General features: G+C 40.4%; 1 protein-coding gene across 1 annotated transcript in view; it reads right to left on the bottom strand.

Moving 5' to 3' along the window:
• The window catches only part of si:dkey-22o22.2 (neural-cadherin), a 123,961-nt gene extending 115,705 nt beyond the window's left edge, over positions 1-8,256 (bottom strand). Inside the window, exon 1 of the mRNA XM_053628027.1 lies at positions 6,704-8,256. Within this exon, the coding sequence (XP_053484002.1) occupies positions 6,704-7,649 (946 nt within the window). The 5' untranslated portion in view covers positions 7,650-8,256. The remainder of the gene's footprint in view (positions 1-6,703) is intronic.
• Between the last annotated feature and the right edge of the window lie 6,637 nt (positions 8,257-14,893).

Below are 14,893 nucleotides of genomic sequence, written 5' to 3'. Positions count from 1 at the left end.
TTAGCTTAGCCGAAAGTTTCCTGCTGCATGGTAAGCCAAATTTTGCCATGCTGTAAACGAATTTGATTCAGCTCTCCATTTACAGCTCTAACAAACAGAAGGTGTCCAAAAAGCCAACACCTTGTTCCATCATGTCTTCTCGAAGACCTGAAGACATCTCCAGCTCCTGCTGGCCACAATGAGAAAGGCACTCTTCTGAATGACTGAGTGTATGTGGGAGGCGAAAGGGCACGTGGCCCTTATTATAACTACAGTGTACTTGCCACATCTGTGAGACGCCAGGGACAAGAAGGAGGATTGGAAGATAATTGGGGGCTTGAGTCACAGAAAGGGCACTAGACTCTGACGAGGAGGTTTGAGTGAGATGTGGGCTTTGTTGTGAGCACATGAGCCTCGCCACTAAACCTCCTCAGTGCCCTCGACCTCTTGCCACACTGGAGATAATAATGTACAATAACTAGGCACAGAACAGACGGAAAATGCATGAGCAAATTGGTGAGGTTCGCTAACTCTAACTATGTGCGGTGATTATTTACGGTGTGAATCTTACCAGCATTCAGAAAGTATGGATTATTTCCAGCCAGATGCAAATCTAATAAGGACTCTGCATATTTGTTTGTGCAGAGCTTATTTGAGAGGAACATGTGCATATTTTTTCTTTATTGTATTTGCCTCACAGTCTCAGTGTTTTTGTTTTTCATCACAAATTTTCCTCAGCCTCCAACCTCCCTTCCACAGCACCCCAGGCAAGCTCTTCATGCAAAGTGTTTTCTGCATTCCCAGAAAGATAAAGTTGTTCCTCGCAAGGATTTTCTAACTTTCATGGGCGCTGTACTACCTGGAGGGGGTGAATAAAGTGCTTGTAGGAGCACAGCATGGAGAAGCCTCTGCGCATTCAGCATACAAGCCATTATCAGTGTTTACTAAGGCAATGCAGGCACCACAGGGATGGTCTTTATGGGGATTAGAAGGCTGCCCTGGAGTCCTGAAGAGGCACATTGCATGCTAATGCTAGTGCGGGTAATGGAGCAGGACAAACTGTTAACCCCCTGCACTCTGTGAGCAGCTTGTTAATTAAATGGTATCTGACACTGGAGTGAATCAACCACATCGTGTCTGCCATCTGTAACCGCACATATACGTGTACAGAGTTTGTCCTGCGCCGTGGGTGTAGGAGAGTTTGATATGCTAGACACTTGGAAAACAAATTAGTGACCACGTTTTATGTGTTTGCACAAACAGACTGTGTTACATTTAAGTCATACAAAGGTTTCTATCATAATTACCTCCCAGAAGACTTGTGTGCTGGCTTATTTTCACCAAGTGTGTTTGGGGAGACCGTCCTGCAGGCCACATCTCTGCACTATACAAACTACAGAGTAAACCTGTGGCGAATGAGATGCTGTTTCTACTGTTCACGTTTCTCACCACTCTGCTGAGGGCACTGTCCTGTTGTGCTGTGTTTAAAGTGACAGGTCTGTTCCAACGACCACCACACAAACCCGCAACATCAAACATTTTGGAAAACTAAGCATAAAGTGACAAGCAGGAGACAAAGGCTGTACTATATCGAAAGATTAGAGACCTGTGTAGTGCTAGGTTTATGGAGTTCGAATCATGCCATTAGAATTTAATTTAATTTAGCAATCTATTCAATTTAAATGGCAAAAATCTGAATTAAAACGGTATTACTTTGAATTTAAAACTTAATATTGAACTGAAATGTAATTTTGTGGCTTGCAATACAGCAATGTAAAATCCTAAAATCGGAACCTGAATTTGGTGTGAACATTTGAGTGAACATTTGAAATTCAAAATGCATGCTTGCGTTATCCAGATGTTATTTTGAAAGCAAACCTGTGAATTTGAAAAATGTGAATTCATCAATGCTAAATGTTGTTGTTGTGTTTTTTTTGTTTGTTTTTTTTAGAAATGGATTACACTCCTACTTCATTTTGAATTTCAAATGATCAATCTCACACATTTAAGCATGAAATTCATTTGCGATTTTAGATTGCACTTTAGACCACAGAATTCAATTACAGGTCAAAATTCAATTTCATATGATATGATGCAAATGCAAAAAAAAATTCATTTAAATTCAAATTTCTAATGGCATGATAATAACTCCTTACACTCACTAATCATCTGAATAATTAATACTTAATTAAAGTGACAAAGAAGTGGTCTTTTTTATTTGAAGGTCTATAGGAACATAGGTTTATAATGTTTGAAATTTGAAAATTGTAAAAGGAGAAGATGCAATAGAAATATTTTATATATAAACCGGCTGTGATAAATCATGTTTTCATTATTGCAACATTCTAGCTGTTATCACACAGCCTTTTCACAACTATCACTTCAATTTAGGTAAAGTAAGCTTCCATGGAAGAGGCTCAGCATGTAGAAGTGTTAACTGATTTCTAGCTCTAGATGGCAGAGTAGGTAGATTATGTGTACATAAACTGTTAGACAGTTGGGTAAATATGAAGACTGATGAGCTTGTAGATGAATATTATATGTAATTAAGAGCCTCTGAGTTTCTCTTGTAAACTTGTCATGAGCCATAAGCTGTTCAGCCTCTGAATTCAGAAAATAATCCCTACTCCCTAACTGCAATCACAATCTAAGTCCATTGCAGTCTCATAATGCCGCATATGGCCATGACATACAAAAATAAACCCTTGTGTCCCACACAAAAACAGAATATACTGGCCTGGAGAAGGTATTTGAGATACCCAAAGCATATGTCCCTGGTGATTTCCAGGTGGGTAAATACTGCTGATTTATCCAAACAAACAGTGAGTATAGGCTCACATTTTGGATCCTGATTAATAAAGTAAGCCTGACATGACCCAAACTACTTCATACAAACTTACACTCGCAATTAGTTGGCTTCATCATAATATTTACACTAACCCTATACCAGTTTAGCCAACGTGTCACAATATATTCATATCAGTGGAGTGACTATAGCCACGACTGTACTGTTCTTCTGTTCAGTGTATCATCCATCCATTTTCCATACTGCTTATACTACACAGGCTTGTGGGGAACCTGGAGCCTATCCCAGGGAACCCTGGACGGGGTGCCAACCTATTGCAGGGCACAATCGCACACACACTGGTGCGGGTGTGGCTCAGGTGATAGAGCGGGTTGTCCACTAATCATAGAGTGTCTTGCCGAAGTGTCCTTGGGCAAGACACTAAACCCCAAGTTGGTCCCGATGGCAAGTTAGCGCCTTGCATGGCAGCTCTGCTACCATTGGTGTGAGTGTGTGTGTGTGAATGGGTGAATGAGAACCAGTGTAATGTGCTTTGTAGAACCGCTAAGGTTCAAAAAGCGCTATTTAAGTGCAGACCATTTACCATTCACACACTACAGACAATTTGGAAACGACAATCTGCCTACAACACGTCTTTGAACTGGAGGAGGAAAACGGAGTACCTGGAGGAAACTCCTGATGCACAGGAAGAAATTGCAAGGTCCACACACACAGTGCAGAGGTGGAATTCGAACCCACAACCCTGGAAGTATGAGGCAAACGTAGTAACCACTAAACCACCATGTTCCCTTCAACGTAGCAATACTGTGATTATAGGACCACCATAATATAGAAAGGAATAACTTAGCAGAAGACATCTGTTGAAAGAATGTCACAAATAAACACCACAAGCTCATCTAGTCAGATTTACAGTAAACGAATATACACTAGTTATGTGTTATAAAGCGCAAATAAACAAGCAATAATTAAAATTTTTAATGGTGTTTATTTTATTATCTACCGATGATAATCCCCAACCCAATCTACAGGAGCGTATGAAAAACACCAGGTGATGGAAAGTGCCAGATGTCGCACATTAGCAGTTCAGATTCAACAAGGTGACAGTAGTGACAGAACATTCAGATGGAGCCAATGTTTTTTTCCATTAGCGTAGCTCAGTATTATTAACACTTATACCACAGTGCTGTTGAATGCTCAATTCTGATTGGTCAGATGTTGTTGATAAAGTTTCTATAACAGCAGCTCTGACAATACAGGGTGTCCCTAAAGTCTCTCTCTCTCTCTCATATATATATATATATATATATATATATATAGACAGTTAGATAGATAGATAGATAGATAGATAGATAGATAGATAGAGAGAGACAGACAGACAGACAGACAGACAGATAGACTTTGAGAATGCCTTTGTCGAAAGAAGATTCTCATGGCTGGACAGGGAAGCTGTCGCAAGCTTGTGATGCAGTTTAACAGGACACATGGCAAGCAAATCACACATAACATTGTTGTCAAACTTCTTAACAAAATCAAAAAGGCTGGAAGAACCGAGAAGTGAACGCCCATGAACATCCACTGACGAAGGCACAACCGACGTGGTGCTGGTAAACATAGTACCCTATGTATGGAGACTTTTGGGACACACTGTAGTTTCAGTCAAATTCCAAGTTCTAATATGTTATCATAGCTATAGTAAGTTTTCTCTAAAGAGACATTAATTTAGTATTTTTGGAAGGAGTCTCTAGTGTCAATGTTTCAGAGGTCAGAAGTAAAGCTATAACTTTAAGTTTTCTGACAGTTTTTAAAACAGAAGACATTGCATTTTGTGAATTCTCATGAACATTAAACTTGCATTTTTTTTAGTATAATCAACGTTAAAAGACAGTAAAGGTGAGGCAACGACTGTTTATCGCTAATAAACAGAAACTAACTTGTTACAATGACGCTCCACAAGGTTAAATGTAACTATAAACAGACAGGGCATGCTGTTATTGGAAAATTACTTAAATTAAATTCTACACAACTTAAATTAAGATCTACATTCCTGAATGACATAAAGAAAGCAAATTAGAGGACTCAGAGCTACATGGTATGGACAAAATAACATAATTATATGGTAACATATTTTGATATGTTTTGCAATATATAAAAAACTATTCGCAATTCCATGATGTTTCATGATTGAAGACTGACCTGAATTAATCTGACCAAAATGATTTCTGTTTATTGGATCAATGAATGCCATGATTCACAACAACACTTACATAACACTCATCAGGAACAGCTACACAACAAATTGCTTACCATACACAATGAAATGATGAATCGTTAGAGAGGGCATCTACATATTGCACTACTCTGTGTATCAGACAATATTTTGATCATCATTAAGAATACCAACACATTGTGCAGTGCCAGCCTAATGCATCGTATCAGTTCATGCAGCTGTATTCATTACATTATCTGTCATTTTTTCAGCCAACAAACAAAGTGTTGTACAACTTTACAGAAAAAGTGAATTTCTCGTAGAGGTGGGCAATACAATGATATGCTATTGTTATAATAATTATATTACAGTATGCTTTTACAGTATATTTTTGTCATCAGTACTTCTCGAAACACTGGCCAACTGCATGTCAGTGCGGGTGGAAGATATGACCGAAAATACGACAATGAAAACATTTCTACAATACAATACAGTATGGATGTATCAGACAGATCAGACTGGCCTGAAACGTTATTAGTATTGGTTCGGATCTGACACTTGTTTCAGTCTGATCTACTGACAGACTTTATGCTTTATAAGTGTGTACTGCTGACTAACACATACTGTATACTGGACACAACTTGTCTTAAAGCATGCTTCCATCACAGCTTTGATGTTTCATATAACAGAAGCCTACAGAGAGCCAGCTTAGTTGTAAAAGCATTTCAGTATCAGATCGGCATCAGGTATCATCCGAAACCCAGAGAAAGTGGGATTGGTCTATCTCTAACTGCATAGTAACAAGTAGCTGATTGGATATTTGTCCATTGTGGCATCAGGCTGTTTTATTGTATTGTCACATCTTAAATATTTTTTTTTGTAAACAATGAATGTAAATACCATTGCATTTTAGGCTTTTAAATGTGCCACTCCTGCACTACTGTTTTGCTGGTGGAAATTTTTTCATATCACATTCTGATGTTAGCAATATGGTGTATTTTACTGAAATATTAAGCTTTATAGTACAGCACAGAAGCAGAAAGAGGTTTTAAGCACAGTCCATCCCATTCTGATTGGATAACAGCTGCCAAACCATAGGCCAAGCTGGTCAAACTGGTAGACCATCTGTGCCAGATGGTAAGTTATTTTCCAGCTTCTTTATTACTTGATCAATAAAAGTTAAGAGATTTTTTGAATTGTCTCACTGTTGTGTTGTTTTCCTAAAAACGACCTGTCTGTGGGGCACACGGTGGCTTAACGTTTAGCACGTTCGGCTCACACCTCCAGGGTTGAGGGTTTGTGTGCAGCGCTTGCATGTTCTCCCCATGCTGTGGGGGTTTCCTCCAGGTAATCTGGTTTCCTCCCCCAGTCCAAAGACATGCAAGTGTCTGCAGGGTATGAAAGGCTGTGTGAATGTGTATGTGATTCTGCCCTGTGATGGATTGGCACCCCGTCCAGAGTGTATCCCATCTTGTGCACCATGCTCCCCATGCGACCCAGTAGGATAAGCAGTATAGAAGATGGATGGATGGATGGACTTGTTGCATTAGCTGTGATAATTAGCTCTGTGTTTCCTTTCATTTATACCAACACTTATCAGCTGGCACAGATGGGCTACCAGTGTGACCAGCTCAGCCTGTGTTTTGGCAGCTGGTCAGACCAAGCTGGATTTTTACCGGCCATGGAGACAGAAAGCAGAAGTGCAGCCTTACCTCTGACATTTAGGATTTTCACCACCACCTGTACGGAGGAAGTGAGCTGATGCGTTAAATAGACTCGTCCAGTTTCTCGCACCACGCGCACTGGTGAACCCGCTTCCGGTGACAGCAACTCAAAGCGCTTCTCCTCAAACTTCTGGTCCGGGACAGTGAAGATCACATCTCCTGCTTCGGCATATTCTGACAGCGCTACTGTATAGCTGAGCTCCTCAGAAACAGCTCTCGTTCTTCTTCCTCCTGTCCTTTCCTTGGCTGTTAGTCGCGCGCTTGTGACTGCGATGTGAAGTTGGAGCGGCTCACTGTGCAGCACCACGTCTCCATTATCTCGCGCGTAAACCGGGACAGTCAGGTTACTGGGCGCGCGGACAGAACGGACCAGCACAACTTGACCGGTTTTAGGAACCACGTGTATGTTTGGGTTTGGAGACGTGAAGAACGTGATCGCACCGTTTCTACCTGCGTCCTTGTCTTGTGCACTCAGGCGGAGCAGCTCGCTCCCTACTGCTGTTAATTCATCAATTTCTATCCGATCAGTTGTGGTGATAAACTGCGGCGGGTTGTCATTTTTATCCAGGACCTCGATGTTTATGGCCACTGGGTTTAACGCGCACCCTGGTAAAAGTGCAGTCACTTCATACCTCGACTTGAGTTCCCTGTCCAAACTTTTAGTTGTTTTCAGGAGGAACCCTCTTTCTGCCGAGTGGATGAGCGAGAAATCCGACGCGTCTTCCCCGAGTAAAGTGCCTCTGAGCCCCACTGAGCCCGACTCACTGCATTCGCGTCCGAACTGCAGAACTACAGAGCCGACAGGCGCGCTTTCCTCAATCTCCTCAAAATAAACGACCGGATTTGCGCTCGCGACAGAGAACGAAAGGAAGATGGCGAGAAAAACCGCACAAATCCATCCTAAAAGTTTCGTCTCTCGTCGACGTGTCTTCATGGTTAAAGTATTTCTGTCACTTTCTAATACGAACACAACGTCCTTTTTTCATGAGTATTATAGATTGGAAACTTTGTTAGGCTACGTAATGCACATAAATAAATTTATATAGGCTATATATATTTTTTAAAGAAACTACAGAAAACAACTAAAAGTTTAAGATGCAATAGTAAAAAAAAGAAAGAAAGAAAGAAACTCAAACCAAGTGTTCAAGACGTTGCGGTTTGCGTCTCTCCGACCGGCATCATTCAACTCTGAGTTGCAGCAGCATCCCCTGGTCCACAGCAGCACAGACTCCATGTGGTCCTCGGCCCAGCCCACACACGCTCAACCAATCACAACGCGGGACCCGCCCACACGAGTGGAAAGGGAAAAGGCGTTGCTTAAAAATGCACAACGCGAGCTTTAGGGCTCCTTATTTCAGTATTCCTAATCCCCGCCCCTTTAAACGGTCACATCCTCAAATTACTGTCCGCTCTTTATTGAAGAGGCGTGGGTCCACAATACAAACTCGGGATATCTTCAGTTACACGTCAAACGATCCTGGAATGGTAGTCTAAAACGATCTTAAGGCTTAACCCATTCTCCCCATCAATAAAGCATAGGGAAGCCCTTTTCAAACCAGTAAATAAATAAATAAATACCATAAATAAATGGTATAAAATAAAGTGTTTATTTAAAGTAAAGATTAAATAAAGATTAATCGAAAAATGTCAAATATGTGTGATGAGGTAGATCGCTAAGTAATTAAGGTTCTTAGTTATTAGATACATTTCTGATACAGAAATACTTTGTTCTGTATAGGACCTTCAAGGTTTCAGCCTAGAGGGACAACTGAAGAACTCTTAAGGGTTCTAGGTTTGAACTTTTCTCTAAGAGTGTAAATACTGGCGGAAGGTTGCATATAGGGTTGTCATTTAGGGGAATAGTGCAAAGACTATATTCTGTGAACAAAATATAATTCGAACCCCCAGTCCCTGGTGGTGCGGGGCAAGCGTGCTAATCACTTAGCCACCGTGCCCCATTACAGAAACCATAAAATATGGGAATCGAATTGTTCTTGTGGAGAATTGTGAGCTAAAATTAAATCCCATCTTCTTCTTGAACTGTATATGGTACACCTAAAAGTTGCAGAGTGAAAAGATATTTCACTACAATGAATATGCATATCAGTATGTTTTAACATACAAAAATCAAGGAAATCGCCTGTACATTTCTCACTTTCTGCAAAGTTAAATAGATTGTTAAGCCTGAACCCTCAGTCATAATCCTTGGCAGCAGGGAGCCTAATCTTTGCCTGAGAATCATAGCACAAATTACAGCAATTTACCCAAAGAGGTAGCATGACTGTGACAGCAGAATGGGTTTCAAGTTTATGGTGTCAAATGTCATGTCACAGCCACTCGTGCCAGTCTTTCATCATATTTTGGCATGCCTATGTACAGAAAAAAGTGACAGGCTTGGGGGGAAGAAAGGCAACAATCTCACAAACCTTGAGTTTCTCCATGTAAGGTCACAAAGACTGACGAGTTATTTTTTTTTCTTGCCTCCATCTTTCTGTTGTGCTTTCCTCCTCATTTCCATCTGTAGTTTGTCATTGTACTTTTTCTGTTCGTATCTTTCCAGCCTCCTTCCCTTTCTAATACAACAACTGACAGTTAAATGAATGCCAGCTGGATTTGCCTGTCTCCACTTGCAGCACATCTCCACCCTCTGCATTAAGATCAATTTTCTCTGTTTTATGCATCAGATCTTTAACTGATCGTCCAGATGCTCTCTGACAGACTGATAGGAAGGTAGAACAGTCCCAGACCCTGTCCCCAAAATCAGGCTGACTTTATTTGCTCCACTGTCAGATCATCCTCACATCAGCACCTCACTGTCTCCACATGCACTTTCTTCTGTTCATTCTTAAGTTTCATCATCCACACCTGTCATTCACCTTTGAGGGAATGCTATGCAGTAGCTTATCTAATAGCTTTAGTTGTGTGGAATCTGCTGTGTGCAAGTAATTAACTGACCAAATAGGAGCAATACACATCATTTATACATTAAAAAAATCCTAATTTACACGATCACCAAAGAAATGACGTGATTTCATCAGCAAAACCATTGAGTTCATTTAGTTAGTCTGCTAAATTCAGAGAAAAACATATTTGTAAAATTTTGGTGAACATAATATATGAATAACACAGATGCTACAACAGCATGCACCAGTAAGCATACACTTTGTGTGAATAGCACTATCATATGTTGAAAAAAGAAGTGTGCCCTAAGATGTTGCCAAAATTCTCTTCGGTTCTTTTTCCTTCTTCCAGCAAGTCTCACTACGTGAATATAATGCCATCTAGCTCACACTATTTCTTCTGTGTAACAGTGTAAATGCATAGAGGGGAATCTGCCAGACACCATCCCATGAAAATGATCACTTCTAAGGTCATAGCAATTAAAGACAGCAAGATTAAAACATGCACACACCCACACAAAATTGCAATCCAACACTGGCCTATAATTACCTAAAATCACTTCACTTTGAACTTGGCAACCATACACAAACAGAAAACAGCGAACACACGTTGCCAGAAACACATTAGTGGGAAGTATGAAGATCTCCATGTGACCTATTTGTATAAAAATATGACCCAAACAAATGAATTTCAAATTGTCCTTTACTTATTCAGTACAAAATACTGCCATACATCATATATATGTGTAATTTCTGAGCCAAGGAAAACGTAATGCATTAATACATGTGTTTGCTGCCAACATTCTTGTTCTCACGCTTTCTGACTTGAATCATTGACTTATTTTGGGCACCTCTCTCTTGAATATGGAACTTCACCAGGCTGACAGGTGGAGCCTTTGAAGCATTGAACTGAGATATACAGTATGTCTGTGTGAAGGTGGCTGTAATGTGAGAAAAAGAGCACAAAAAGTACAAAAAACAAAAAAGTGAGGGAGTGTAACAGTGCCCCATGTGACCCTGTGGCATAGCAGGAGTAGAGAAGGCTCATCATTGGAGCATCACTCAGCTTGGTCTCTCTCTCTCCCTCTCCCTCTTGCTGTCTCTCTCTCTCTCTCTCTCTCTCTCTCTCTCTATCTGTGTTTCCATCTGTAGCTCATGCTGGCTGGAACCCAACACTGCAATCACACTTGCCCAGTAATATGTGACTGGGTGCATTTACACATCCTAGAGAATACCATGAAATGTGCAGCTGTATGATAGTTAAACATGGCTGTGGGGGGAAAAAAAAGGAGGATCCCTTTACTGACATACATCATAAAAGTATTGGCTTGCTTTCGATATAAGGATAAATTCCAGCATGAGCCAGCAGAGGCCACTTTCACAAATTCTATGAGCTGCTGAATTGGCCACCTGTGCCCAGCACATGCCTCATTTCTTTGGCCACCAGCCACGTAAATCACTCAATCAGCACTCTAGCAGCTCAGCCATCAGCACCCTGCCTCACAGCTTCTGCGTAATCAGTGTTGTTTTTCCTCTTCCTCATGGCACACATACTCTGGTTCCTAAATGGAGCACACTCCCCCCCATCTTCCAGTCCAACCCCCAACCCCACCTGTAAACTATTCCTCTGTTGTGCCTCCTCCACATAAAGTGGCAGCAATCTCCCCTCTGATTGCAATCAATGAAAGAACCAAATTCTGTTTGCTCCATTTAAAAATCTCCTTGAAAGCATTTAATAATATCTAACAACAGAATGCATCATTTGAAGCGAATAATCAGTTCTCATACTGGTGCAAAATCACCTGCAGTCCTGCAAAGAGCTCATATTGTTTCAGCAGAGAAATGAATTTCTAAAGCCTTTCGCACAGTACATGACCAGCAAGTTGATGATATATAATAACAAAAACAAAACTCCAATGTTCCAGAAAGGTACACAATTTCTGTGCAGATTAAGTATAGATAATTACTTATAAACAGCTTAATTTCTATTTCACAGCCTTATCAAACATGCAAGTGGTTAATGAAACCTAAGAGAAGAGGAAAACCAAATCAAGGCATACACAAGACAGCTCAAAAAGGGCAGCAACAGAAAACCCTGCTTGAAAGGTAGAAAAATAAAGAGTGAGCATCGTCTTAGACGGTAATGTAATTATAGAAGCTCATAACTCTGGTTTAATTCCAAGCATAGCCAAACACATGTAATTATGCATGGTTTTGATACTATGACACACTGTGATACAGCACCATCATCACTTTTTCCACTGCTCAAACTAAGGAGCACGAATCTCACATGGATGTTCTTTCCTATTTTCTTGTGTTTGTAATTGCAGTAAAAGAGAGAGAGAGAGAGAAACTTGATTTTGGTTTGTGAGACTGATACATCGTCAGTGCTGCATCCTACATCTCAGTGTCACAGAAGGCCCAGGTACAATAATCAATGGTGCTGTGAAGGCTGCATTAAACCAGAGACATTTGAACATGGAAAGCATCCTTGTACTCCAGCCCATGAGTAACAAACCAGGCCCAGCAGAAAATCACAATTCAAAATCATAATCATTAAGCAGGCAGAGGTCATACACAGTAATGACATCAAACCAACAAGGAGACTCCAAAACAGGTCGTAGCAAAATCTTTAAGGCAAACAGAAAACCATGCCTTAGAACTTATGCAATTCAGGAATAGGCCAAGATTTCACATTTAACCAATGCATGATATGTATTTTATATAGTAAATGAACCAGGAAGTAGACATGAGGAAATTGAGCAAATGACTAGAATTCAGGATATTCAGGTGACCTCTGTTGGTGTGGAGGGGCACTGTCTTGGGCTGTTCTGACACCATGTTATCCTACATCTGATTACAAGTGGTCAAAGAAACAACAACAAAACAACAGAAATATAAAGAGTCAACAAGGAAAATGAGTAAGTGTCAGAGCCCAAACGAAAACAGGGATGAGAGCTGGCAAAAGTTTTGGAATTTGAGGGGATTCAAGCGTGATACTGAGTTTTTTTTTCCTGCTAAACAAATAAGATATTTCCTAAAGTTAGGTTGCCCACCAAAATGACAGCCAGCCAAATTACCCTTAATTTCGGAATCACTTAACATTACTCAGTTTCGAAGTTGTTAGTTATCCAACTAGATTTTTTAAATAGTAATTGTCTGTGTTTGTTTGTCTTTTTGGCTTGATTTAGTATTGTAAGCTTGTGAGATGGGTGACAAATTACAGGAAATGGAAAAAAAAGTGTGTTAGTAAGCTGTTGTAACACTGTAAGCTGCCAAAACTGCTCTACTGTGCCTCAGCATATATTCGACACATACTGTATGTGGAGCTGTACTGGAGCAATGAACACCATTCTTTCAAAAGATAATCCCTTAATTGCTGTTTTGATGATAATGGTGGACAGCGCTGGATAGCAATTGGGTTGTGATCTGGAGATCCCCTCTTATCAGGATAAAAATGTTTCATCATGAGAAGAAGGTGATCAGGCAGAATATCTTTGTGTTGAGTTGTACATAGTGACCCTTCCTACCCAATTTGCCACAAATCTGTATTGGCCTCTGATGTGAGATATTTTTTTGTAACAAATAGAGGAATATGGTTATAAACATAATGTAGAAGTACACTAGGACACCTGAACATCACACCCAGATGTGGGCCTTCCCCACCAAACTATTGACACAAAGTTTGAAGCACACAATTGTGCCTAGCACAAACCTGTTCCAACATGACAATGCTTTTGTGCACAAAGTGAGGAACATAAAGATATGGTTTGCCAAGATTGGTGTGGAACAACTTGAGTGTCTTACACAGAGCCCTGACCTCAACCCCACTGAACACCTTTGGGATGAATTAGAACACTGACTGCACTGCAGGCCTTATCATCTAACATCACTACCCGATCTCAACAATGCTCTTGTAGATGAATGGGCACAAACCGTCACAGCGATGTTCCAGAAAGCCTTCCTAGAAGAGTGGAGGTTATTATAACAGCAAAGAGGGATTAAATCTATAATGGAATGTTCAACAAGCACATATGGGTGTGATTGGTCAACTGTCCACAGACTTTTGGCAATATAGTGTATGTGCCTGATCTGCTTCAAAACCCATGACTCTTAAATGCAAGTGTAAGCATAACATAATAATATCTGACCTGCTCCAGTTTCAGAGAAAAACAATGGTGTGTAGATTTTTAGGAAATTTGAGGAAGGGTGGATTATAAGATTATAAGGCTTTCTACCATCAACACTGGCAAAATTGGATCCTTGAAAATCTCAGACATGTGAAGCAAATTGTATTGTGTGGCTTTGATTCCAGGATAATATCTAGCACTTGCAAATCAATCTAATGTGTCAGCAGACTTTCAGTGACAAAAATACATGTGGGAAGTTTACATGAGTTTGGATAGTAAGTCCTGCGCAATTACCAATTTGGTTAGTATATGGTATGCTGGTATAAGACATGTACTGTATATAAATATAATGAAGAGAAAGGGAGGCAAAAAATAATAAGGGCAACAGTAGCAGAAACAATTTTCATTCTGAAGACATGCCAGATTAGTTGGCATGAAGTTTGACTTGCCTTCCCATTTGTCAGTCAGAGATCAGCTCAGCAAGTGAGGGAAAATATAGTAAATCACCTTTAGCCTGTGGCCAACTTAAGAATAATCTTACTGCACAGTGGAGGAAAAAACCTTATTCCTTCTCTTTCTCTCTTGCAGCTTTCCACACAGTAAAACAACCAATCTTTTACTACCTGGCAACCAGTGGTGGTGATTGCATTTTAGAAACATTGCATGAAAATCAATGAGAGAAAAAAAAAAAACTACATGTTTAAACACTATGGCATGCTCTAGTGCTATTTGGGTGGGTGGGGGGTAGCGGGGTGGTGGTGGGGAGTGGGGAGTGAAGCAATAATGAGGACAAAGTACAATACAGAAATTTCATTCAGTCTGAATAATTATTTCCAAAGACTGCCATTACTTTGACATTATGCAAAGCCAGTTTTCCAGAAGGAGCAGGCTAATCAACCAATGCTGCAGTCAGTTTCAGAGGGTAACATGCAGCAAGCACATGGACACAGCTCACATAGGCTTCACTAAGCCTGATTGTTCTCAAATTGCTAGGTGACAGTGTGGTCAGAGCGATCTGATGGATGTGTGTGTGAGGGTGGAAGCTGTCTTTGAGATTGGTCCCTAATGTGAAACATCTGCTGACAATCAAGATGGAAAATGGAGACTGCCTTTCACAGTACAGGAGAGTTCATGACAAGCCTCCAGCC

This window comes from Ictalurus furcatus, chromosome 1 (assembly GCF_023375685.1).
Source record: "Ictalurus furcatus strain D&B chromosome 1, Billie_1.0, whole genome shotgun sequence".
NCBI classification, from domain to species: Eukaryota; Metazoa; Chordata; class Actinopteri; order Siluriformes; family Ictaluridae; genus Ictalurus; species Ictalurus furcatus.
Note: the sequence above shows the minus strand (reverse complement) of the source record. Positions and strands in the feature narration are given on the sequence as shown.